The sequence below is a fragment of the Oryzias melastigma genome, linkage group LG3, assembly GCF_002922805.2.
Source record: "Oryzias melastigma strain HK-1 linkage group LG3, ASM292280v2, whole genome shotgun sequence".
NCBI classification, from domain to species: Eukaryota; Metazoa; Chordata; class Actinopteri; order Beloniformes; family Adrianichthyidae; genus Oryzias; species Oryzias melastigma.
In genome coordinates this window covers 1,029,180-1,050,463 of record NC_050514.1, presented here as the reverse complement: position 1 = coordinate 1,050,463, position 21,284 = coordinate 1,029,180, and the positions used below count along the sequence as shown (strand labels likewise).

General features: G+C 39.4%; 1 protein-coding gene and 1 long non-coding RNA gene across 2 annotated transcripts in view; both read left to right on the top strand.

The window, feature by feature from the left end:
- Positions 1-21,284, top strand: part of LOC112160823 (fibronectin type III domain-containing protein 5) — a gene marked incomplete in the record, with an annotated part of 34,324 nt that overhangs the window by 5,164 nt on the left and 7,876 nt on the right. Inside the window, 2 exon segments of the mRNA XM_024295646.2 lie at positions 13,585-13,700; positions 17,076-17,255. Coding sequence (XP_024151414.1) covers positions 13,585-13,700; positions 17,076-17,255 — 296 coding nt within the window.
- Positions 14,674-15,338, top strand: LOC118600041. Its single transcript, XR_004949611.1, has 3 exons — positions 14,674-14,738; positions 14,811-14,877; positions 14,942-15,338. It is a non-coding gene; the product is annotated as an uncharacterized LOC118600041 (long non-coding RNA).

Genomic DNA, 21,284 nt, shown 5'->3' with positions numbered 1-21,284 from the left:
TATAACTAAGTAAAATGTGTTATTTCAAAATGATATCCCTTCGAATAACTCAGTATCAATGAAGTAACACTCAGCTTCACAAAGGTTGGTGACCCTGATTTAGCCTTTTTTGGCAAAAAAAATGCCATTTTGTTTGCACAATTTAGCATTTTTTGGGAAAAAATTGGCATGTCGTGTCCTCAAATGAGTAATTTGTGGGCAAAATATAGTATTTTGTGAGCAAAATTTGTATTATGTGTACAAATGAGCATTTTTGAGCACAATGTGCAATTTTGTGAGCAATTTGTTTATACAAATAAACATTTTGTAACCTCAATTTAGATTTTTCTGGGCACACTTTACACATTAGCCTTTTGTTTGCACAAATTTGTGTCTTTTGGGCACAAATTGGTATTTTGTGGCCACAAGCACCCACAGAATGCTAATTTATAACCACAAAATGCTTCTAAAATGCTAATTTATGGCCAAGAAAGGCTCATTTGAGCAAACAAACAAAACAAATTATGTCCACAAAATACCGTCAAGTCATGGCTACAAATTGATAGTTTGAGAAACAGTTCATTATATTTCTTTCATGAATGTCATGTCCTGGGCTTTGTAGTGTGTTATTTAGTTGTGTATTTGACTTTCCGTGGTCATTTTCAGGTCTTACTGTGAGACTTGTAAACTGGGTTAAGTAGTCAGGGTTTCTCATCGCAGACCTTTGCCGTATTTCTGTTCCGACCAAAGCCTGCATTCTGGTGTGAGAACAGCAGAGGTGCTCCCCTTTTTTATTTTCCCATTTCAAAATAATCTTCTGGGCCTGTCAGAAGGAGGAGAGATAAGAAGCCATTTTCACACAAGAACAGCCGGGTGTCAGTATGGGCGCCGCTGCTCTTTCCTCCGGCGCCGTGTAACTCCCCTCCTTGGTTTCTTAAAGCCTCTTTGAGTTGTTTGAGAGCTCACCAGTGGCTTAGCGAGCAGCAGATGAAGAGAGCGATGGCCTTGCGTTTCAAAGCGAAAGCTCAGATGTGCAAAAGGATTCTGATCTGGGGGTAAAACAGGGATTAGGACCAAGCACAACACAAAAGAAACCTCATTTCTCTTTCACACTTTCCTTTCATCGCTTTCTGCCGCTTTTGTTTTTCGGTGAAAGTGGGAGTGAAACACAGATTAGAGGACAGATTGCTGGCATGGTGTGGACATAGGGTCCGTGGGAGAAAGAGGCGGCGATGCTGACGTGGCGGCGACAGCTCTGTGACGCAGTGCTTCTTCGGCTGTCCAGGTCTGAGTAAGAGCAGGTGGAGGAGCATCTGAGCTGCCATGCAGGGGGAGGGAATGGCTTTAGCATCCCCTCACTCGCCTTTCTGTTATTAAAAGCATCCCATCATCTCATCTGTCATTTAGATTACAGTTCCACATTCAGCTGGTGCCAAAGTTCTTCACATTCTGAGAAAAACCACCAAAATTCACATTAATTAACCTTTTTGTTGTTTTGTTTTTTTTTTTATTTGTTTTGTTTTTTGGTCTGTTGTTCTGCAGTGTGGAATCTGTCACTCTAAACAGTCTGGATGTTCACCTCTTACAGCCCATTTTATCCCTCATTTGGTCAAAGTTCTGCTTCTCTCTGATTCCCACTTAAAATACAGAAACAAATCCGGTTTTAGAAAACTAAACTTAGTTAAAAAGTAAAAAAAATAAAAACATGCCAAAACGAATGTTTAACAGTGTCTTAAAAACAGATTGTCCCACGTTGGGGGTCTGTCATCACCAAAGTCTAAACATTCTGTCTTCCTCAGAAATAGTGTTTCTGAATGCTTAAATGAATCAAGAAGAAAATCGTATGTGGTTATTTTCAACTATTTTGTGGTGGAGATTAGAATAAACTCAAAATGTTTTTAAAAAATTAAAAATTTCACTTGTAAGATGGGATTAAAATGAAACATTTTAGAGGATTGTAATGTAGGAATTCATAGGTTCTTTACATCAAAGTTCAGATTTTATTTAAGTTTGTAAAAACAAAGGCAGTTTCTATATCTTGAAAAAAATTAATATATATCTAAATCTAATGAAAATATAACTGTAAATCAAATTGATATATTAATCTTTGAATATGAATGGAATCACTAAAGGAATTTGGGAACAAAGCTGTAGTATTTAGATTCTCCCATCATTCCCTGCTGCCTTTATTCCATTTTATTTCCTTTTTTGTAAAATATTTGAGTTTCGACTAAACTCCTTTAAGCTGCAGTATTCTGTCATTTATGTAAATAATATAAATGGTAAAGTAAACCAAAACCAACAGCATCCGCTGATCAGAACAACCTAACTAGCTTTGTCGTGTCATTTCACATATCTTAGAATTTTTTTTTTTAGATTTTATTTATTTGTACTTATACAAAATAATGCAAAAAAAGGAAAAACAGGTAAAGAAATACATAAAAAGTTGGTGCATGAAGAGGCAAAAAACCCATATGGGCTTATATTAGAGCCTCTACCTAATAAAACTTTAAAATTGATATAAAATACATTTATAAAATGCTGTAAATGTCTTCATGGCCGGATGGGAAAATTGACTCCACATTTTGTAGCCTCTAAATCACAAACTAAATTGTGATCTTGAGGTGACACATTTTGGAACATGAAAATGATAATTTCGACAGGTTTTATATTGAGGAATCTCTACATGAGTTTTGAAGTAAAATATAAAATGTTCAGAGATAGCATTCCTAATACAATTCCATACATAAAAATGCAAATTTGATAGAAACTAATGTTATAAATATCAAGACTATTAAGTCTGAGAAATAAATGATCAGGAGTTAGTGGCTTTGAATGAGTTGGAATTCAAACAAAACGCTTTTGTACAATCAGAATTTTGTTTGAGTAGATGGGTAGATGCTCACTCACACAATATTACAATATGAAAGATAAGTCTAGATGTAATATAAAGCAAGTATAGAGTTTGATTCTAATAGTTGATTGAATTTTCTTATAATTCAAAGACATTTACTTATTTTTCTGGTCACCCAATCAACATGTTCTCATATTTCATAGAATCTTTGTGTCATTGTCCCAAACTTCTTCTGTCTCTCCAAATGTAAATTAGATTTGAGCAGCTATTACCAGACATGGAGATACGTCATTTTCAAAGGTGGATTCAATATTTACTCACAGCTTCACTGAAAACTGTTCAGGTTCCTGTTTAAAAAGGATCAAAATAATGAGACAAACCCTATAGAATGTGTAGATGTTAATACTGTACATGGGGAATTGATCATTTCCCATAAAGAAGAACCTTGTAGTTAGCTTAGTCATGTGTTTGATGCTTTCATCGTAAATATTCTGCTGTGCAGCGATTCACTTCAATTGTGTACCAGTTTAAACTGAGAATTGTACAATCCTTTCTACCGATCATTCCAGCAGATTCTCGTACAGTTCACGCATTTATATTTCTTCCGCATTCTCACCATGACTGCATCCGCGAGAAAAGAGTCTCTTTGGATAAATATGAAAGTATCTGAGATTAGACCACGATTCCTCCTCTGACAGTTCTCCTCAGCAGCTCAGCAGAGCATCAAAGCACATGTTTTCATGGCTCTGGTTGCTGGTGTGATGTGTGGCGCCCCAGATGGTGTACTTTGCATTCGAGCGGCGTGCTGCACAGGTGGGCCCCCAGGCGTTTGGACCCACACAAGTACCCGTTCAGAGTGACGCACACACCTCTGCTCGGAAAAGTCGTGTCCGGGACAAGAAAGAAAATGTGGAGTAAAAATGAAATCTTCTTTTTAAAAAGAAGACTCAAATGCAGAGGAGAAAGTGTCTGAAAGGTAAGAGGTTATGTCAGAGCAATGAAAGAGGTGAAATGATAAAAGAATGGGATTATTCATGTGCCTCCATCCCTGTCCTGTTCTCCAGCTGTTGCATCTGCCAGACTGGAGGAAATCCACAGAGAGGGAAGTTACCCAGAGTGTGAAGTGAACGACAGCCAAAGTGTGTTATGAAGTGCTAATATCATATTCATAACCTCATATCAAGCTGTGAGCTCCGGTAGAATTATCAGCTCCGATCTCATATTGGTGCCCTGCCTGGTCTGAGTCTGATTTCAGAGCAGATTTCATTAGCTACGGGTTTGTCAAATCTGCCTCACGGCGCTCCGCTGCCTTTTTGAATTAGCCGGCTCGCATTCTCTCCGTACACGATGCTGCATTGATTTTCATACCCTATTTTTTTGACATTTAATTAAAGCAGCGCGCATGTGTGTGAGAGAGAAAGTGTATCCTTCTGATGGAACGATGCTGTTTCGCAGCCCCACCCTCTCCACTTCAGTGCGCTTCTGGCCGACAGGGTTGGAAAATTCATTTCCCAAGAGTAAATAACTCATTTCTCTACAAATGGATGAATGGGCCCTCAGGTGTGATTATTTGACGGCACTTTAGCGGCTGTGTACAGAAGCAGGCCGGACCGTGGAGAGCGTTCAGGAGCCACACCTTCCAAAATCCAGATTTCACACTGAATTCCAAGCTAGACGGGTTATCTCTTTTCACCCGCCGTCCTCTGGCTGCAGCTTGCTTCTCAATAAACTGTCGGTTACAGGCTTTACACAACAGGAGGAGCTGCCAAAACCTCTCAGCACAGCGGAGGGAAACAGCAAGAAGCAGACAGACGTGAAGAGCAAACAGGCGGATGTGGGGAGGAGAAGATGAAAATGAGATGAAAAAGCATAGAAAACTAACTAAAATTTCTCCTTTGAGGAGTTTTTAAACAAGAGGAAGAATGGGAAGACGAGGAAGTCCGTGGCTGGGTGACATTTGAAGCAGTGGAATGGAAATAGACGGAGGATTGATGTGATTGGGCAGGCCGTGCTGGAAATGTTTACAGCTTTTCCGCGGTTTAGTTGTGCAGTGAAAGCCTGGAAATGACAGGCAGTTACAAAGGGAGCAGGTGAATGGAAAGAGGATCGACACAAACCAGCGTGAATGTGAAGGGTTAGGAGTGAAATTACAGGAGACTTTCTGTGGTCACGAATTATTTAAATCATTACGAGTTTGACAGCACAATAACTGCAGCAAATCCAGAACATTTATTGTCACTTTAAGTGTTTAAGATCCATTTTGACTTAAACTACTGAACTAAATTTGTCGTTAAGTGGCCCATCAGTGGCTTGGATAGGCTCCAGCAACCTTCTAACCCTAAAAGGGAGTTAGCAGGTTTGGAAAATGGAAAGATATTACACTGAAATTTACTTTTTTATGTTCAGTTTTATTTTATTCAGAGTACACATCTATGGAGAATAAATAGTATAACTCCCATTCGTGCGTGTGTATTTGAACCAGCTATGGTCCATAGTTCCTACTCGTTCTGGTTTCTTGTTTTGTTTCATTTCTTAATATTATATTTTGATTTTTGGAAATAACTTTTGTTTTCCAAAACATTTGTTTCTATTTTTTTTTTTTTACGCTTTATTTTTTTCTTTTTGGGGAGGGGGTAATCACATTTAGATTTCTAAAATGTTGTGTTTATTTATTTATTTAATTATAATCTTTTTGCATCGAATGATTTGTTACTTCCAGACCACCCTACTGACCAGGTTAATAACATCTGAATTTGATCTTTGCCAATTTCTGGGTAAAACATTCTAAAATGATAGATACATTTAGTTCAGTCAGCTTAAGAAAACTTGTCTGATGTGTTGTCAAGTAGAGTATGAATACAATTTAGACATTTTTAAACAATTTTTAAAAGGAATAAACTTATTGTGGTGGGATGTAAGACAAACTCACTCCCAGGTTGCAATATTTTCTATTTCGGTTTTTTTCTCTTAAAGTTCAGCAGACTTTTTGACCCATTGTCGCACCCTAGTGGTGAAAGCTGGAATTGCAGCAAATTTAAATGACCAATTTTACATAATTTATTTAGCTAAAATGTTTATTTGCATTTAATGAGTGTTATATAACTTTCTATGATTAGTATATAGTTAATTTCAATGTATTTGTGCAGCTGCATGTGTGTAGCCACGCCCACTTCTTTAGGGACGCCGCTCCTTATGGATGAGTCTCTTATGAAGCAGGCAGCACGGCTATGGGTTATTAAACTGAAGTTAGATATTAACCAGATGCTGATGAGATCTGAGCCAAGGTCTCCTCTGTCGTTTGCAGCAGGTTGTAAAAGCATCCATACTGCTCTATCATAGTACATTATGGGATGCATTTCGAGGCAGCTCACGTGTCGGGTGTTGGATCTGCAAAGCCCAGACTGCTGCCGTTACCACTAATTACTCTAGATGCTAATTCCCCCGCAGGTTCAAGCAAAGTTTTTAATTTACCCCACGACAGGAGAGTTTCTTCAAACATATTTTTACATTCCCACCTGCCGCGCATTACGGCTTTCATGCTCGCTGATCGTTTACTTTTTGCCCTTGTTAGTCTTCAAATGAATTGAAGAGGAGAACAAACGCTGGAGGCCTGCGCTTGGCTTTTGAAATGCCAGATGAAGGCAGAACACGATGGGGGCAGCTTTCACTTTAACGCACAAACAACCCGGCGAGACTGAAAGGTGTGGATGTGGTCGGAACTCACGCACAGTGAATCACAGCTTCAGGTCAGCGGGGTCACACAGGTTGTTTTCATGGGCTCCACACAAAACATTCAACTCACCTCCACCAGAGCTCACCATGCACCATTTCTCATTTGTAAGTCACTTTAAATGAAAGCGTCTGCTAAATGCAAATGTAACCGAAACCCGTTTGCACAGCAGGTGTTTGGATAATGGATGGCTAAGTGATGGCGTTGCTAATGTGCATAATAATTCAGTTGAGTTCAAGTGGACCAGAGGATGACAGTGTGACACGCAGCCAGCCTGCACCCTGTCAGAAACATGACTCGGACTGGTAGATTCCTCTGTTAAATACACACAGAACATGATTCGGAGCAGGGACAAGCCTGCACGAGCGCGGAGATCAAAACAAACCTTTGATCAGGCCGCTAGTAATGTCTCGCTAATGTCGGATAAGCACTGACAGGATTGGTTAGATGAAAATAAAAATCTGCGTCTGACTTTTGATGAAATTGCTGTTTACAGACTGCGGCTTTGCATCAGAAACGCTCAGAGATGATGAAGATTTCTCATTTCTGCTCTTGACATGTTTGCTGCTTGATGCACACTTCAGCTGTGAAATGTTTAGCATGTGAAAATTATTATAAGTGGAATGCAAAATACTGCACATGTCCTGTGGTGAAGGGATACATGGTCTCCATGACTCCTCCTTAAAAAAAAAAAAAAAAAAAACTTTCAGACACCTCTACAATTTCAAATGCCCGTAGACTTGGAGCCATTGGGCGCAGTCAGAGGGGTATGAAAGCAATTCGGGTTTGGTCTTGATATCATAGAATTCCATAGAATTATTCATTTCTCCTCCAAAGTTTGGCACTTCTATTATTTAAAAGGGACGCCACCCAAACATCACTACCAAATCCAAGTCCCTGATTGGTCAAAGTTAATCCTGGCTTCCTCTTGCAACACATGCTTAAAATCAGTCCTAAAAATGTACATGAACGCGAGAATTTTGAACGTGGAAGCCCAAAATGTGCATTTATATTGACTTTTCATTGGAAGTGGTCGCTTGAACGCACTTTATTGAATGCGGTTTGTATGTATCTTTAAGTCGACTGACACATTAGATGAGCTTTCATAAAAAGTGTCCTCATGTTCACACTCACACGTCCTCCGTCTCCCTAATTAAAGGAGGACATCATGGAGCTGTCGCCCTCCACACACTTTCTGTGGGACGGGCTTCTTTACTGTCACTCTTCTCAACACTAAGATAACAAACACACACTTAAGACCAAAAAAAAGCAACAACACAGGAACATCCGTCATACTACGTCCACCCAAAGTCACCCTCGCCTCAGACAGAGCGTGTTCCTCTGAGAGTTTATGAAGACATCTGTCTGGTGTTTCATTAGAGCTGACTCTGGCGTCATGTGGATATTTAAAGACCACGGTCACAGCCTGCGTCCTCGCTCTTTGTCCCGCAGTGTGACACCGCCATGCAGAGGACAGACAAAGATAAAGTGAAGCAGCTGAACTGGGAGGACGTTCCAAGAGCTTTTTTTGTTTAATGTTGCTTTACGGCAAACTAAGGAGAACCAACAAGGACATTTGTGTTTTAAGAGCTGCACCTTCACCTCTGCAATATCCCACCTCTAACTGGTTGTAATAATATTTCTTACCTGCACGGATGCATGAATTATTCATTGGAAGTTGGTGTTTAACCGGCAGTGGAAGCGCTTTGGTGGAAGAGGGAGGAACGATGACAGAGCAGCTTCAGAATTTCAGACTTTCCAACCCGTTTCATTAATGAAATCAAGAAACAAAGCAAATATTTGCTCTGGGACTTCTGACTGCTGCTGGGAAAGACCCTCATGAGAACACCACAACACTTGAACTGTAAACCGAACATAAAAGAGGCCGTAAAGTGCTGGTTTGGTCACTCAAGGCGAGCAGATCAGAATGTAAAAAATTCAGGGCAATCGTTGGAACTGCATTTGTTCCATCGCTTGAACCAAACCCACCATGAATAAATGATAGGAGGAAGTGGAAGCAGTGGGTGGTGTGAAGCTCAGAAGGGAAAAAAAAATCACTCAAACGAGCATTAATGAAGCGCTCACACGAGGTAGAAAAAAACAGAAATACTACGACGGCCATTTGCCGCATCCTTGATAAAAAAAATAACCTATGTTTTAATTTACAATTAACTTAAAAATCCAAAATAGAAAATTAGCCTTAAGTACACTTTGTTATCTTCTGTAGTTTTCATGTCATACATATTTTGACTGATTTAAGGAACACTGTAATAGGACTGAAGAAACTGGGATCTGCTGCAGCTTTTGTCTCAGCCATTACATTTGACATCTTTAGCAGTGGACCGGAGTTATCCAGAGTGTTTGGACGTCTTTATTGGTGCTGTGACACCTTTAAAGACCCACACAAGATCATGTTTTTGACATGTTCTTGTGGTATTTTTCTGAGAATGGAGGATGTATATTTAGAAAATTAAGCTTAAGATTGAATTTCTGAGTATTTTTTTTATCTAAATCGTTATGAATTAGGAGCACACTAAACAAATGTCGTCTGAAAAGCTCCCTGCTCCTCTCCATTCTGATACATCCTCTTGCAGACAAATAAATCAATGTATGTCTGTTTTTGTTGCCACTAATGTTAGGTAATGAGTGTGAGGGGCTGTAAGCTAGAGGGAGATAGTGTTAACCGAGCAACAAGGAGGTATGGAGACTTCTAAGATTCTGTATCCTCACAGCAGAGCCAAAAGTTTCTTTTAAAAGTTATTTTTTTTAAGTATTCTGGGATTTGGGTAATGTAAAGGTTGGGTTAAGTTTTTATTTTGCGTTCGACCCAGCACAAAAACTAAAGTTCACTTTGGCTGTAAGTATTTTAAGTGCGCCCAAGGCTAATTGTTGTTGGTCGCACACATTAATCTAACCCTAATCCTTCCTCCAGGTCCGGGTGACCAACAAAAAAAAAAAAGTTCAGCACTCTTTTCATATTTAGAAAAAATATGTGCAAATTGTCCCTTTATCTTATTTTCATCTTTTTCTGTTTTTTTTTTGAAAAGCGCTTTGAGCTGTCCAATGTAGGAAATACATAAAGTATCTATATAGTGACCTATATAGTGCATTCACCCTTTTGTAGGTCAGTCCGAATCTACCATTCCAAAATCAAGTGCCCTAGAAATTTCCCAGAAGTCTTTTCAAAAACTAGTGCATTGATTCTCACTAGATTAGTGAATATATACAATAATGCATTGCAGTTGAACAATTTTTGAAAAAAAAAAAAGTGCTTAAACATAGTTTTTTAATATACCATCCACATTTTCATTATCAGAACAAAGTGGAATCATAAATGACGTTGAAATGCTTTTATTGATTCGATTTTTACTTTGTGAAATCAGTGACGTCATATCCGGTGTTTAGAAAAACAAAAGAAAAGTAATGAGCATCATGACTGCTTTTAAAATCCAGGGTACTAGATAGTCCTGCACTAGTCAGAGATTAGAGTAGGAATTCGGACAGTGTTTGTCCTAGAAAACGACACGGTTTTTGGATTTTGGCTAAAAAGGGCATAATCAATAAAAGACCACTGTGAACACTTTCACAATAGATCAAAAGATGATCAGAGTGGGTTTGTTTGCACACTTTACATTTTCTTTGATCTTTAATTTCTTGTCTTTTGTTTTTTAATTTTTTTTTTTTTTTAAATGTGCAGCTAAGATAGATTACGTCTGTTAAATATCCGAACACTGACATCAAACTGACTAGATCAATCTGTTAACTCATCCATAAGTGAAATGACTAATGTTTTTGAGTTTCTAAAATAGACATCAATAAAAAAGTGACTTTTTTCTTTCTTTCTGAAGAGCATGAGAGTGTGGGTCCGTGTCAGAGCCGTGCACTGAAACTAATGTGCTTCACTCGGTAATGAACCAAACTGAGACATGATGAGCTCTACCTGCGACGTCTTTAGGCTCCACAGCCTCTCGTTTCTGTCCGTCAGGCTAAACAGGTAAACAGCAGACAGTAAACAAAAGCAAACCAACTCTAAACTCCACAGTACACCTCCCTCCTCGTCTGATGAAGAGATGTGGCGGGTGGGCCGTCATCCTGTCATCTGCTGTTAGTTAAGTCATTCATCAAAGCGTCAGCTGTGGGCTGAGAGGGACAGGAGCCGGCTCTGACGCTGCAGTCTGGGCTGCTTTGTCCTGTAGGCCGTGATGCCTGAGTGTGGAGCCGCTCAATAGCTCGTCGACTGTGTCTGATTGTTTTAATTAGATGAAAGTCCTGCCAAAGGTCTGTGGCCTCGCTCAGAGAGAGACCGCCTCCTCTAATCTTTGTGAACTCCTCAGCATCCTTCCAGCTCACAGTTCTCCTACTATTTCCAAGCTGTCCTATTTGTTTTAAAGGAGTCTGCACAATTCATGCTTTCATGAAAGTTATTCAACTACACTTTTTCCTACTACTTTGATCTGCTGACCTCCACAGCTTCACCATCAGATATGTGTCTGGATCTACACATGCAGCAATCAAGACCCTTAAAGACACACGACTTTTCGCCCCGAACTTTTTAACGAAAGCCAATCATTCCCACCTCTTTCAGAGTTGGATCAAAGAGGGGGCGTGTTGGAGCTTTAATTAAGCTGAAATACACATGTTGGCTTAAAGGCATGTTTGTGTCACCATCGTTTTCCTGCGTGTTGGAGTTCAGACCCTGAAAGTTGCAGGATCTGAATGTGACTCTAATGAGGCTTAATGGTGAAAAGCTTCATGTTTATTTTTGCAGCTTTACTTATTAGTTTAACTTTTGCACTGAATTTATTTTGCAGTTTGAGCTTTTTAACCCATATTTAAGATGAAAATGTTTTTTAAACCCTTTTGATGAAATCCACAAAAAACTGATGTATCATATTTTTATGAGATATCTAGTATCACTTGTACAACTGAGTAGTAGAGCTACCATAAGAAAAGTTACATTACGAGATGTAATGTCATAAATTTTCAAGAAAAATCTCATTAATGTAAGAAAAAAAAGTACAACTTTTTCTTGCAAATTTGTGATGGTCCTCCACACCCAAACCTGCATCTCTGAGCTCCCCTATTTTAAATATGAAACTCCGGTTGCCGACACCAAAACCCAGAGAGCCGCTAGACTAATCCTAATGGGATTTTGAGTCTCCAAAAGGTTTTAAAATTTCTTAAATTTGTTGATTTATTCAGAAATAGAGCTTTGTAAAACACTCAAAGTCTTCCATCTTCGAGCATGCTCCAGTAAATAGACAACTTTGGGGGTTATTCTTGTTAAATTATTATTTTTTTCTCGTAGATTTATGCATTTTTCTTCTCATAAGAGTACACATTTTAAAATTATAAATTTACTACATTTAAAGTAATACATTTGCAACTTTAAAACACTTAAATTCACGAGAAAAAATGTGTCAAAAAATTTAGCCTATGGCTTTTAAAGTAATAAATATGAGTTTATTCTAAGACTTTTTTTGTGTTAATTTACAATTTTAAAGTCATAACTTGAAAAAATATTTTTGTTTGTTAACTGGCCTTATACTCCATTGTGTTGAATAGACAACATTGTTTTTTTAATTGTTAATTTATTACTTTTATCTATTAGATTTAACTGTTTTCTTCTCATAAATTTAAGTGTTTGATACAGATACATTTATGACATTTAAGGTCATAAATATGCAACTTTAAAACATGAACATTTATAAGAAAAACGTTAAAATTTGGCCTATGACTTTTAAAGTGATACTTAAAGTGATTTTTTTTCCCAAAATTTTAACAGTCTAGTGTTTCTTCTCGTAAATTTACTACTTTAAAGTCGTAGTAAGTTTTTTGTCTTTTTAGTTTGTTCTCCGTTACACAATTATGATATGTCAGGTGACTTGTGATTCACAATAGTTAGTTTAAGATATAAAAATATTGATATTAGCATTCTGAAAGAAAAAAAAAATCCCTTTATCTATAGCCACTGTCTCAAATTTGACCAACACCGTTTTAACAGGGTGCAGCTGTATTATAAAGAATTCATTATCAGCTAAATTTGAATAATTTCAATACAGCAAGCAGATGTTTAAAAAAATAAATAACAAAAACTGAATTATTCTTACTCAAAAGTTTAGAAAATTAGCTAATTTTTCCCTCCAAAAGTGATTTTGAGATTTCATGGAGGCAGCCATTTTGAATTGATCAGGAAAGGCCCTTCTACTGCCCCTAGTGGAAGGATGACACTCGACATGGACCAAGTTAAAAACAATGGGAAAGTTTTGATATAAGGGCCTCAGAAACGCCTGCATCAAATATGATACATAAAGGCTATTTAGGAATAAATTTTTTTTCCAAAATTTGAATTAACAACGACTTAAATCTTATGATGGATTTTAATTTAAAAATGTTTGAATGAATTCACAACTTTTGGCTTAACCACATCAATAGTGGAATTCACTCTATGGAAATCACAAACATTTTGGGACAAATGCACTCGTCCATCTTTTAGTTTCTAAGCTAACATGGAGTTGAGCATAATTTCATGGTCCTAAATGGTTTATAGAGGAGATTAAAACTCCAAAGTATGGATCCTCCCTCATTAGCTACAAGTCACTAGTTTCAACGTACAATTAAATCCTGGACCCAACTTAATTTACCATTACCTTGAATGGAATAAACAAGAATATTTTTTAAGTAATTGGAAATAAAGTCAGGCATGAAGGGGGTAAACCCAGAAGGCCAATTATTTGTAAATGTTTGTGCCCACTAGCAAAACGCTTTTTGTGGACATCAAGAAATTAAATGAGCACTGCATAACTTTGTTGTTGAGACTTTACTGAACTGAAGGGAGTTTTTGTGTATTATTTCTAGCAAGCCTTCAAGCTTGCAGGTGTAACTGTATCTGCCCCCCCAAGGACCTGTTCTCGTATATTTCAAGCTTGTAAAACGGTTGTGGGATGTAGAATTCGAGGCTGTAACCTTCGATTTACACCAGCGAGGGAACAAAACGCCTTTTGTTTCTGTGTGTTTGCAGACAGCCTGTCGCCGCCCGTCAATGTGACCATCAAAGAGGTGAAAGCAAACTTTGCTGTGGTGTCATGGGACATCCCGGAGGGAGACCCTGTCATTGGCTTTGCCATCACACAGCAGGTGAGATGCACTCAGCACCAAGAGATACATTCTCGAACATAAGTGAGTGTGAGAAAATCTAAAAACAAACATTATTTTTACCTGAATATTGAGGTATTTTTCCATGATCTGTTAGAAAATGCATTATGGATGAATGCACCATGACTGTATTCTGCACTCAAAATCCTCACATCGCTACACAAGTTTTAATCGTACAAAACCGCCATGTAACTCGTGTTGAAGGTTAAGTCACTTTGACCAATCACAGACTCTGTTTGGTAGTGACGTATGAATGGTGTTCATTTTCAATTAACGGAAGTGCCAACTGTTTGAAAATTGATCATGAAGGAGAAATTATTCATTTGGAATTGTGCTCGGCTGGAATTATGACACCAAGTCTTTCATATATTGAAATAAAGCTGCCAAAGAAAAAGCCTGGGGCAAGATTTGCTAGATTTATAGAGAGGGACCAGGCTGCAGACTACAAGATGGCGCCTGTTATGAATGGCTGGAAGCAGAAATTATACATTTTTAGGCAAAAGCAGAAGTTTCCCTCACTATAGCACAGTTCACCTTTCACAATCTTGCTATTTCAAAGATTTTTTTCCGAGCGATTTTCCCCTTTTTTGCATATCGCGCATTTCTCCTGTACAGACTGTGTTACAGCTTTCCTCCAGTCACAACCAGATCTTTGTTTTCATTCTATGAAACAGGGTTTGAACAAGAGTGAAAAGTGTGAAAATGTTCGTCTGTCTGAGAAAAGTCCTATAGAGTATGTAGAGAGGGGTTTTAGCGGCGCCGTACCATCAGGGCCTGCAAAGCCTTCAGTGAAGGCCTAAAATTATCTGAAAAGAATCATCTAAATCATAGAGATAAATGTGGCAGGTAGAAGGCCACTTAATTATTTTCACCTGTGTTCACCAGCTGCTTGATTGGCAGAGGGCTGTTAAAAGCTCTTCCAGCCCAGCAGTTTGCAGATTCAGCCTTAGACCTGCTGCAGGGAGGAGCTGCAGCATCAGATGCTGCCAGGCTGTATTCTGGCTTAAAATCCATAGCTGGGTATGTTTGGTTTTCCTTTTATTCCTCCTGTTCACGACCCTCACTATGACTAACCTGCCAAACATTTTGTAGATCACAGGCAGTTTGCCTTTTGTGGCCAGTGTAGCTCCTGTTAGCATCCTCCTCGGCTGCCAGCCAGGTATGTGTTTCATTCAGCTTTATGTTCTTTTGTTTTCTTTTTTGGTGTCTGAACTTATTTGTAGGTGCTGCTGCTGGGTGCACTGCTGTGTGTGTGCCGCAAGGTGAAGTGCTTTGTCGCTGTATCACTGCTGCACTATTGTAGGGCCACTGTCCTAGGTGGTGCCTTCCATGGTGGTGCTGTTGATTCTTGGTGAGCCTCGCTGCAGAATTTGATCCTGCGTAGTTCCATTGTCGGCTGTCTGCCAGCAAGATTGGAACGACGGAAGCCGGTCAGTCTGCTTGGGTGTTTCACTCCACGCACCTTGCTGACTCCAGGAATCCTGCACTCCACGGAGTAACTTGCTTCACGCCGGGACGGAGCATCAGAACTGGTCCACTGCGACAGAGACTCTCTTGCAGCTCAACCAGGGGATTGAGTGTGACTCACCTTTACAGCGTTTGGAACCTTACTTTTGTACTATTAACAATAGCATTTTAAATATTGTCAATGTAATAAAGATTTGTATTTTTCATATTTGTCTCAGTCTTCCTGGCTGGAGAGTCCTGCACTACTCTGGTTTTTAGTTTTCTGGTGGCTTGGGGAAACCATAATGCCACAAACACTTGTCCAAAATATATTTGAGATCTTTTCAGCTTCTCTCACAGCCCTATGCCCGGCTGCACTTGTTTCTTATGAAAGTTCCTAACCAATCAGATTTTATTCCTCACTTGTTGATAGGTTCATGAAAGTCTGCATTACGCTCACACAGTCAGTGTTTCTCACTTCTGGTCTTTGTGGCTGCTTTCCATATAAAACACTGCTGATTAAACCATAGCCATATCTGGAATAAGCACATTTACATTGATTCAACCAATCGGAATTTGAGATTGAGGCTTCGTAGTTTTAGAGACTTAAAATATCTAATTCTTGTGAATGTGACCTCTCGTGGGTTATTTTTAGAACATCTCTGCGAAACAAGAAGTGAACATTGTATATACATTCAAGTTTGTGAAAAACAAAATGATACAACTTTGTTACGTCCATGAGATTTAAAGATATGTCTAAACCGCGTGTCTCAAAGTCAATTTCCCAGGGGCCGGATCTGGCCCTCCTGGCATTTATATCTGGCCCCCCCAGGTCATTTGATATTTTATCTAGTAACATCCCAATTTTGACATATATATTTAATGGAGAGCAAAATATTGAAATTGAAGATTTAGCTTGATTTATTTTGGAATATTCCTGTCTTTTATCCATATTTATATTCTTTTAAAGTTACTTTTTAAAAGTTTTACCAATTTTGTTTTTTTATGTATTCAATGTTAAACTTGTTCGCCCGACGACCTACTGTGTGTTTTGGTTTGAGTATGACATAGTGAGTCTGTCATATTGTCTCCTTCTTTAATTACTGTATGCTTTATTTTGAAAGTTTGAAAAAAAGTTAGAGGTTTGATCTTGTTTGGCAAAATCAAATTACAAGTCTTATCATCTTGAAACAATAAACATACAAGATATGAAACCTTTCAAACCTGTTGCACGTTTTCTGCAGCGGACAAACCCAATTTGGGCCCACATTTTCTGCCCTCTTTTAAACCGTATGGGGCCCACTTGGCCTTGCTGGCTGGGAAAATTTACATTTACAAAGTTTTCAGAATCGTAGCACCTTAAAACTTAAAAATAAACTGTTACAGCCGACAGTACAAAATAAAGTCTTAAAGGGGCAGATAAGATTAAATTGGGGCGAAAATGAAAATCGCTCTGTTGCATCCAAAATAACACTAACAGAAGGGTTCAGAATTGTATTAATGCTGAAAACCTGCAATTGTTAGAGTTGCTAATTAAAATATAGTTTTCTCAAGCAATATGAAGGGGATTTCCATCTTTAGTTAAGGACTTCTGGTTCTGGAAGTTGATCCTTGTTTTGTACCGCTCCAATATTTCACACCAACTGTAGGTGGAAGACATTGGGTTGTAAACAGTAGAAAAAGAAGCCCTTCCCTGTTTGTGCAGTGTGAACACTATATTCAAGAATGCGTGTTTACTGTGTTCAAGACCGTGCTAAATTCGCAGTGTGAACAGAATAACAGGACTCCTGAGCACATGAAAGTCAGCAGATTTTTTAGCTGCATTTATCAAATAAAACCAAACAGAAACAGTTTTTATCTCTTCTGCTAAACAGCAGCTTTAATCATCTCATCTCTGTCCTTTTCCAACAGAAGAAAGATGTGCACATGCTACGATTCATCCAGGAAGTCAACACCACCACCCGCTGCTGTGCATTATGGGACTTGGAGGAGGAGACAGACTACATTGTGCACGTCCAGTTCATCAGCATGTCTGGGACAAGTCCGCTGAGCGAGCCGATACTCTTCCGAACCCCGAAGGAGGCCGAGACTGAGAAGCAGACGCACAAATGTACATGCTGCCGCTAAACGCACCTTCCTTTAAGGAGGGAAAGTCTGATCTCAGAAGGGCTATTTTTTTTTTTTACCACATAAGCACAGATTTTGCCCAAAAGCCAAAATTGAATCAATAAACACAAAGCATGAAATGAAATTCAACATCAGGCTGCAGCTGAACCCCCTCCTTACTGAGCACAACTCGGAGGCTGAATGCTTTGGGGGGGGGCATGCTTCGCTGTGTATTGATGTTCCTCTGTGAGTCTCACTCTGCATGCGGCCCGCACAAGCACACTGTAAACCAAAATGAGAAAAGGCATTTATCAGATACAGGAGGATGTAGTCGGGGCTGTGAGGGGTGGAGAATCGATGTGCTTTTGGCCGAGGCACCGCTTCATCTATTTGTCCTCTCATTAAAACTCATCTCTCATCAGTTGCGGCCGCCGTCCTTCGCCGGGTGTGTGGCTACAGGAAGGCTGCGGCGAGCGGGCCGACAGCGACATGTAGAACATAAAACAATTACTGCAAAACAGTGGAGAGACACTCGCAATGCCACTGAGGCCTAATTAGCTCCACGTGCTGTCTGTGTTGATTCTGCAGCAAGAAATCAATTAGGCCAAGTTTCTGATAAGGAAGCGCGGTTCGGTTATGGAGTTTTACACGAGAACATAATCGGTTCTTTTAGGCCGGATCAGAATGAAACTGCTAATAAGCATTTAACTCTCCAAACGGAGAATTATGGAAAAATAGTGTCTTCAAATTCAGGGGTCACTCCCACTTGATGATGTCATCAATAGTCACCAGTCAGCTACATTAACGTGGTGCTGCTAGCACTCAGAAATATATAACTTCAAAAAGTCATTCTAAAGCAAAAAGGTCATTACTTCCATTTAAATGTAAACTTTTGTGCTTCAGGGCACAACCACATGGAGATATGTGCTTCTCGCAACGCAGAACATTCTTTAAAAAAACAATTTCGGACAACTGTATTTCTCCAATTGCCCCTACAATTGGAAGGGTAGGGAAACAATTCGGATTCAGTTTTAGTTTCAATCCCTTTTCTCACTGTCATGATGTTTATAGCTTAGACGATGGACCAAGGGTTCAAACGTGCCCACCTCTCACATCTGTGTTTATGTAAGACTAGGTTCACACAGGGCATGTGATGCACATTCTAGAACACGGAAACTGCGAGAGTATAGTCCATACTGTTCACACTAGACAAGCAGGGAGGGGCTATTTCTTCTTTTTCTTTTGTAGTTTACTAGTGAATGTCTGCCACCTTCAGTTGGAAGAGGTTTGGTGCGACATGTCAAAGTGGTGCAAATCTGGAGTATCTATGTCCAGGTTTTCTTCTTTCACAGCTCTATTCAGATATATAAGACTTGGTGTTGTATAATTTCGACAGGGCACAAACAATAATTCTCCGCCATAATCAATTTTCAAACGGTTGGCATGAATTAAATGTGGTGTCAACAAATCGGAGTCCCTGATAAGAATTTCAACCTGGTTTAGCTTTCAGTGTTTTGTAAATAGATCACGAAAATGGTCTTAAAAATTTGAGGAGGAGCAGTGATGATGTTGGTAAAAGGAAGACCAACAAAGAGGTTGATGGATGTTCATGAAGGTGGTTGTTGTGAGTGAGGAGGACTCAGAGGACAGGATGATATGCTGTGGCGACCCCTACAGGAAGCAGACGGAAGACAAAGAAAAATCTGTAATTATTTCATTTCTAGAATGAAGTTCATTAGAAAACTAAAGTATTAGGAGATAGGTCAATTTATAAAACAGCTATCGGGGTGCTTGTGAAAGTCAAGCACACTTCATGTTAGTTCAAGAGCAGGGCTGTCCAAACTTTTTGCAGAGAGGGCCAAATTTGGTGAGGTGAAAATGTGTGAGGGCTGAGAAATCTATTCTTCTCTTTTGTCCTTTAGTGCTACAATCCCAAATACAACTAGAAAAGTCGCATTACCTGCGATAATGCTAGTGTGAATGCATTATCGCATTAATGTGGTTGTTGTAAATTGCGTAAATTGCTTAAATTTGCAGTAATTGCTTAAATTGTATAACGTACATTAAGTGTAAAAACTGTATAAAGTGTGTAAAGTCCTTAAATTGCACTAATTAGCATTAATAGCTTAAATTGCATTAATTAGCATAAATTGCGTAAAAAACGTAAAATGTACGAATACCAAAAGTTCGTGCATTAATGTCCTGAACGTGCTGAACGTTTTGATACCAATATTGTAAAAGTTTTAAGGTGCAGTAAAAAGTTTTAAATTTTCCCATTGACTTAACATGGGCTGAAAATTCGCATAAATTGTGTAATATCGCGAAAACTGTAAAATTTGCGAAAACCAAAAATACAAGCAGTAATGTCCTTAACGAGCTGAACGTTTTGATACCTAGATTGTGTAAATCGCATAAAGTGTGCTTGAGTTTGTACGTGTCAAAAAACGTACGGAAGAAAACGTAAATGAAGAATCTCAATAGCAATCTCAATAGCAATTGCACGGTGGTAGTTGTGTGAATGCATTGAATGCATTCACACAACTACCACCGTGCAATAGGGAGGCATTGGCAGAATCCTTAAGATTTCATGCTGCCGTTGGATTTTTTGAAAATTGTTGGGAAACTTTTAGTCAGTTGGCAGCCAGGCGGCAGTCAGGCGGCAGTCAGGCGGCAGTCAGGCGGCAGTCAGGCGGCAGTCAGGCGGCAGTCAGGTGGCAGGCTGGCGGCACCATCTGGCAGCAGCTCTAAAAGGACTATGTGTCTGCATTTGACTGGACGGCGGCCGTCCATATCAAATGCCACTGATCGCCACCTCCCTGGTAGCCTTGGGGTATATAAAATGCAGGTCAGTCTGCACTACTGGCCATTTGCAACTCAGATTTTGAGCACACATTACAATCCTGTCAAGTTACACATTTTTAGACAAAATGCCTCTGAAGAAACACCACAAGAGGAAAGCCCAAGAAAACAAAAGTCTAAGTGGTCCAACCAAGACAGGAGTCTATCGGATGAAGAGTAAGTTTTGTGCAGCATCAATGCCATCTACCCATTTAGACCCACACTGGTCGGGATCACCTGATTGTCGTCTGGTCATGGCTGATATCAACAGCCCTCGTTGAGTGCGCGCACTGCTACCATACGATTTCTAAATATCAGACGGTGCCAGTGAGACGGTGACTGGAGGGTGGCAGTCTGAAATCAGACCTTGGAGACCCTCCTATCTGTCAATTGGGGGTCATCCAGCAGCTCGTCTTTTTCTTGCTTTACTTTTAGAACAGGAACTTTATTTTGTTTGAAAGAAGATTGCGGACAGCTACGAAGAATACCACCGTAAGGAGAAAAACAGAAAAAAAATTAGCGCTAAATTGGGGCTTTCTTAAGTCACTTTCTGCCAATCAACAGGTGGCTACATCGACTCCTATCCAACCGTCCCATTCTATTTTTCTATGGACCTACAACAGATGGGGGCCCCAGGTACGGGTCAGAAGTGTTTAATGGGTCCATTTCCCGATTGAAATGCTCAAATAGGGCAGATTGAACTGGACCGTACCGGACTGCTCAGTGAAAACGAAGCTTAAAGTTCAGATGACCAAGTAGCCACAGGTTTACAACGGCTTATAAGGTCATTTATCCAATCACAATCAAGAATTTGTACAAAAAGTTTTTAAAAAGTGCTTGATAATTGATTTTATGACAGATCTATGCAGACCAGTGGAACTTTGAAAGTGGCCCCCAGGCCAGATTTGTTAATTGTTGTTAATTTCACCTGAATTCCTGGCCTGCCAGTGATAGATCTGAAACTAACATCCTCCAGCCAATGCCTTGGCATGTGTCACCCCTTCTCAGATAAAGTATTTGGGTTGAAGCTGACAATATTTGTCTGTTTGTTTCACCTGGAAAGCTGTTAAAGGAAGCATTTGGCATCAGTTAGAAAAAAAAAGGAGATATCTGCATCCTCTCACACACCCACACAGAGAGTGTGCGTCTGCAGCAAAGCAGGGGAAATTTCCAGAC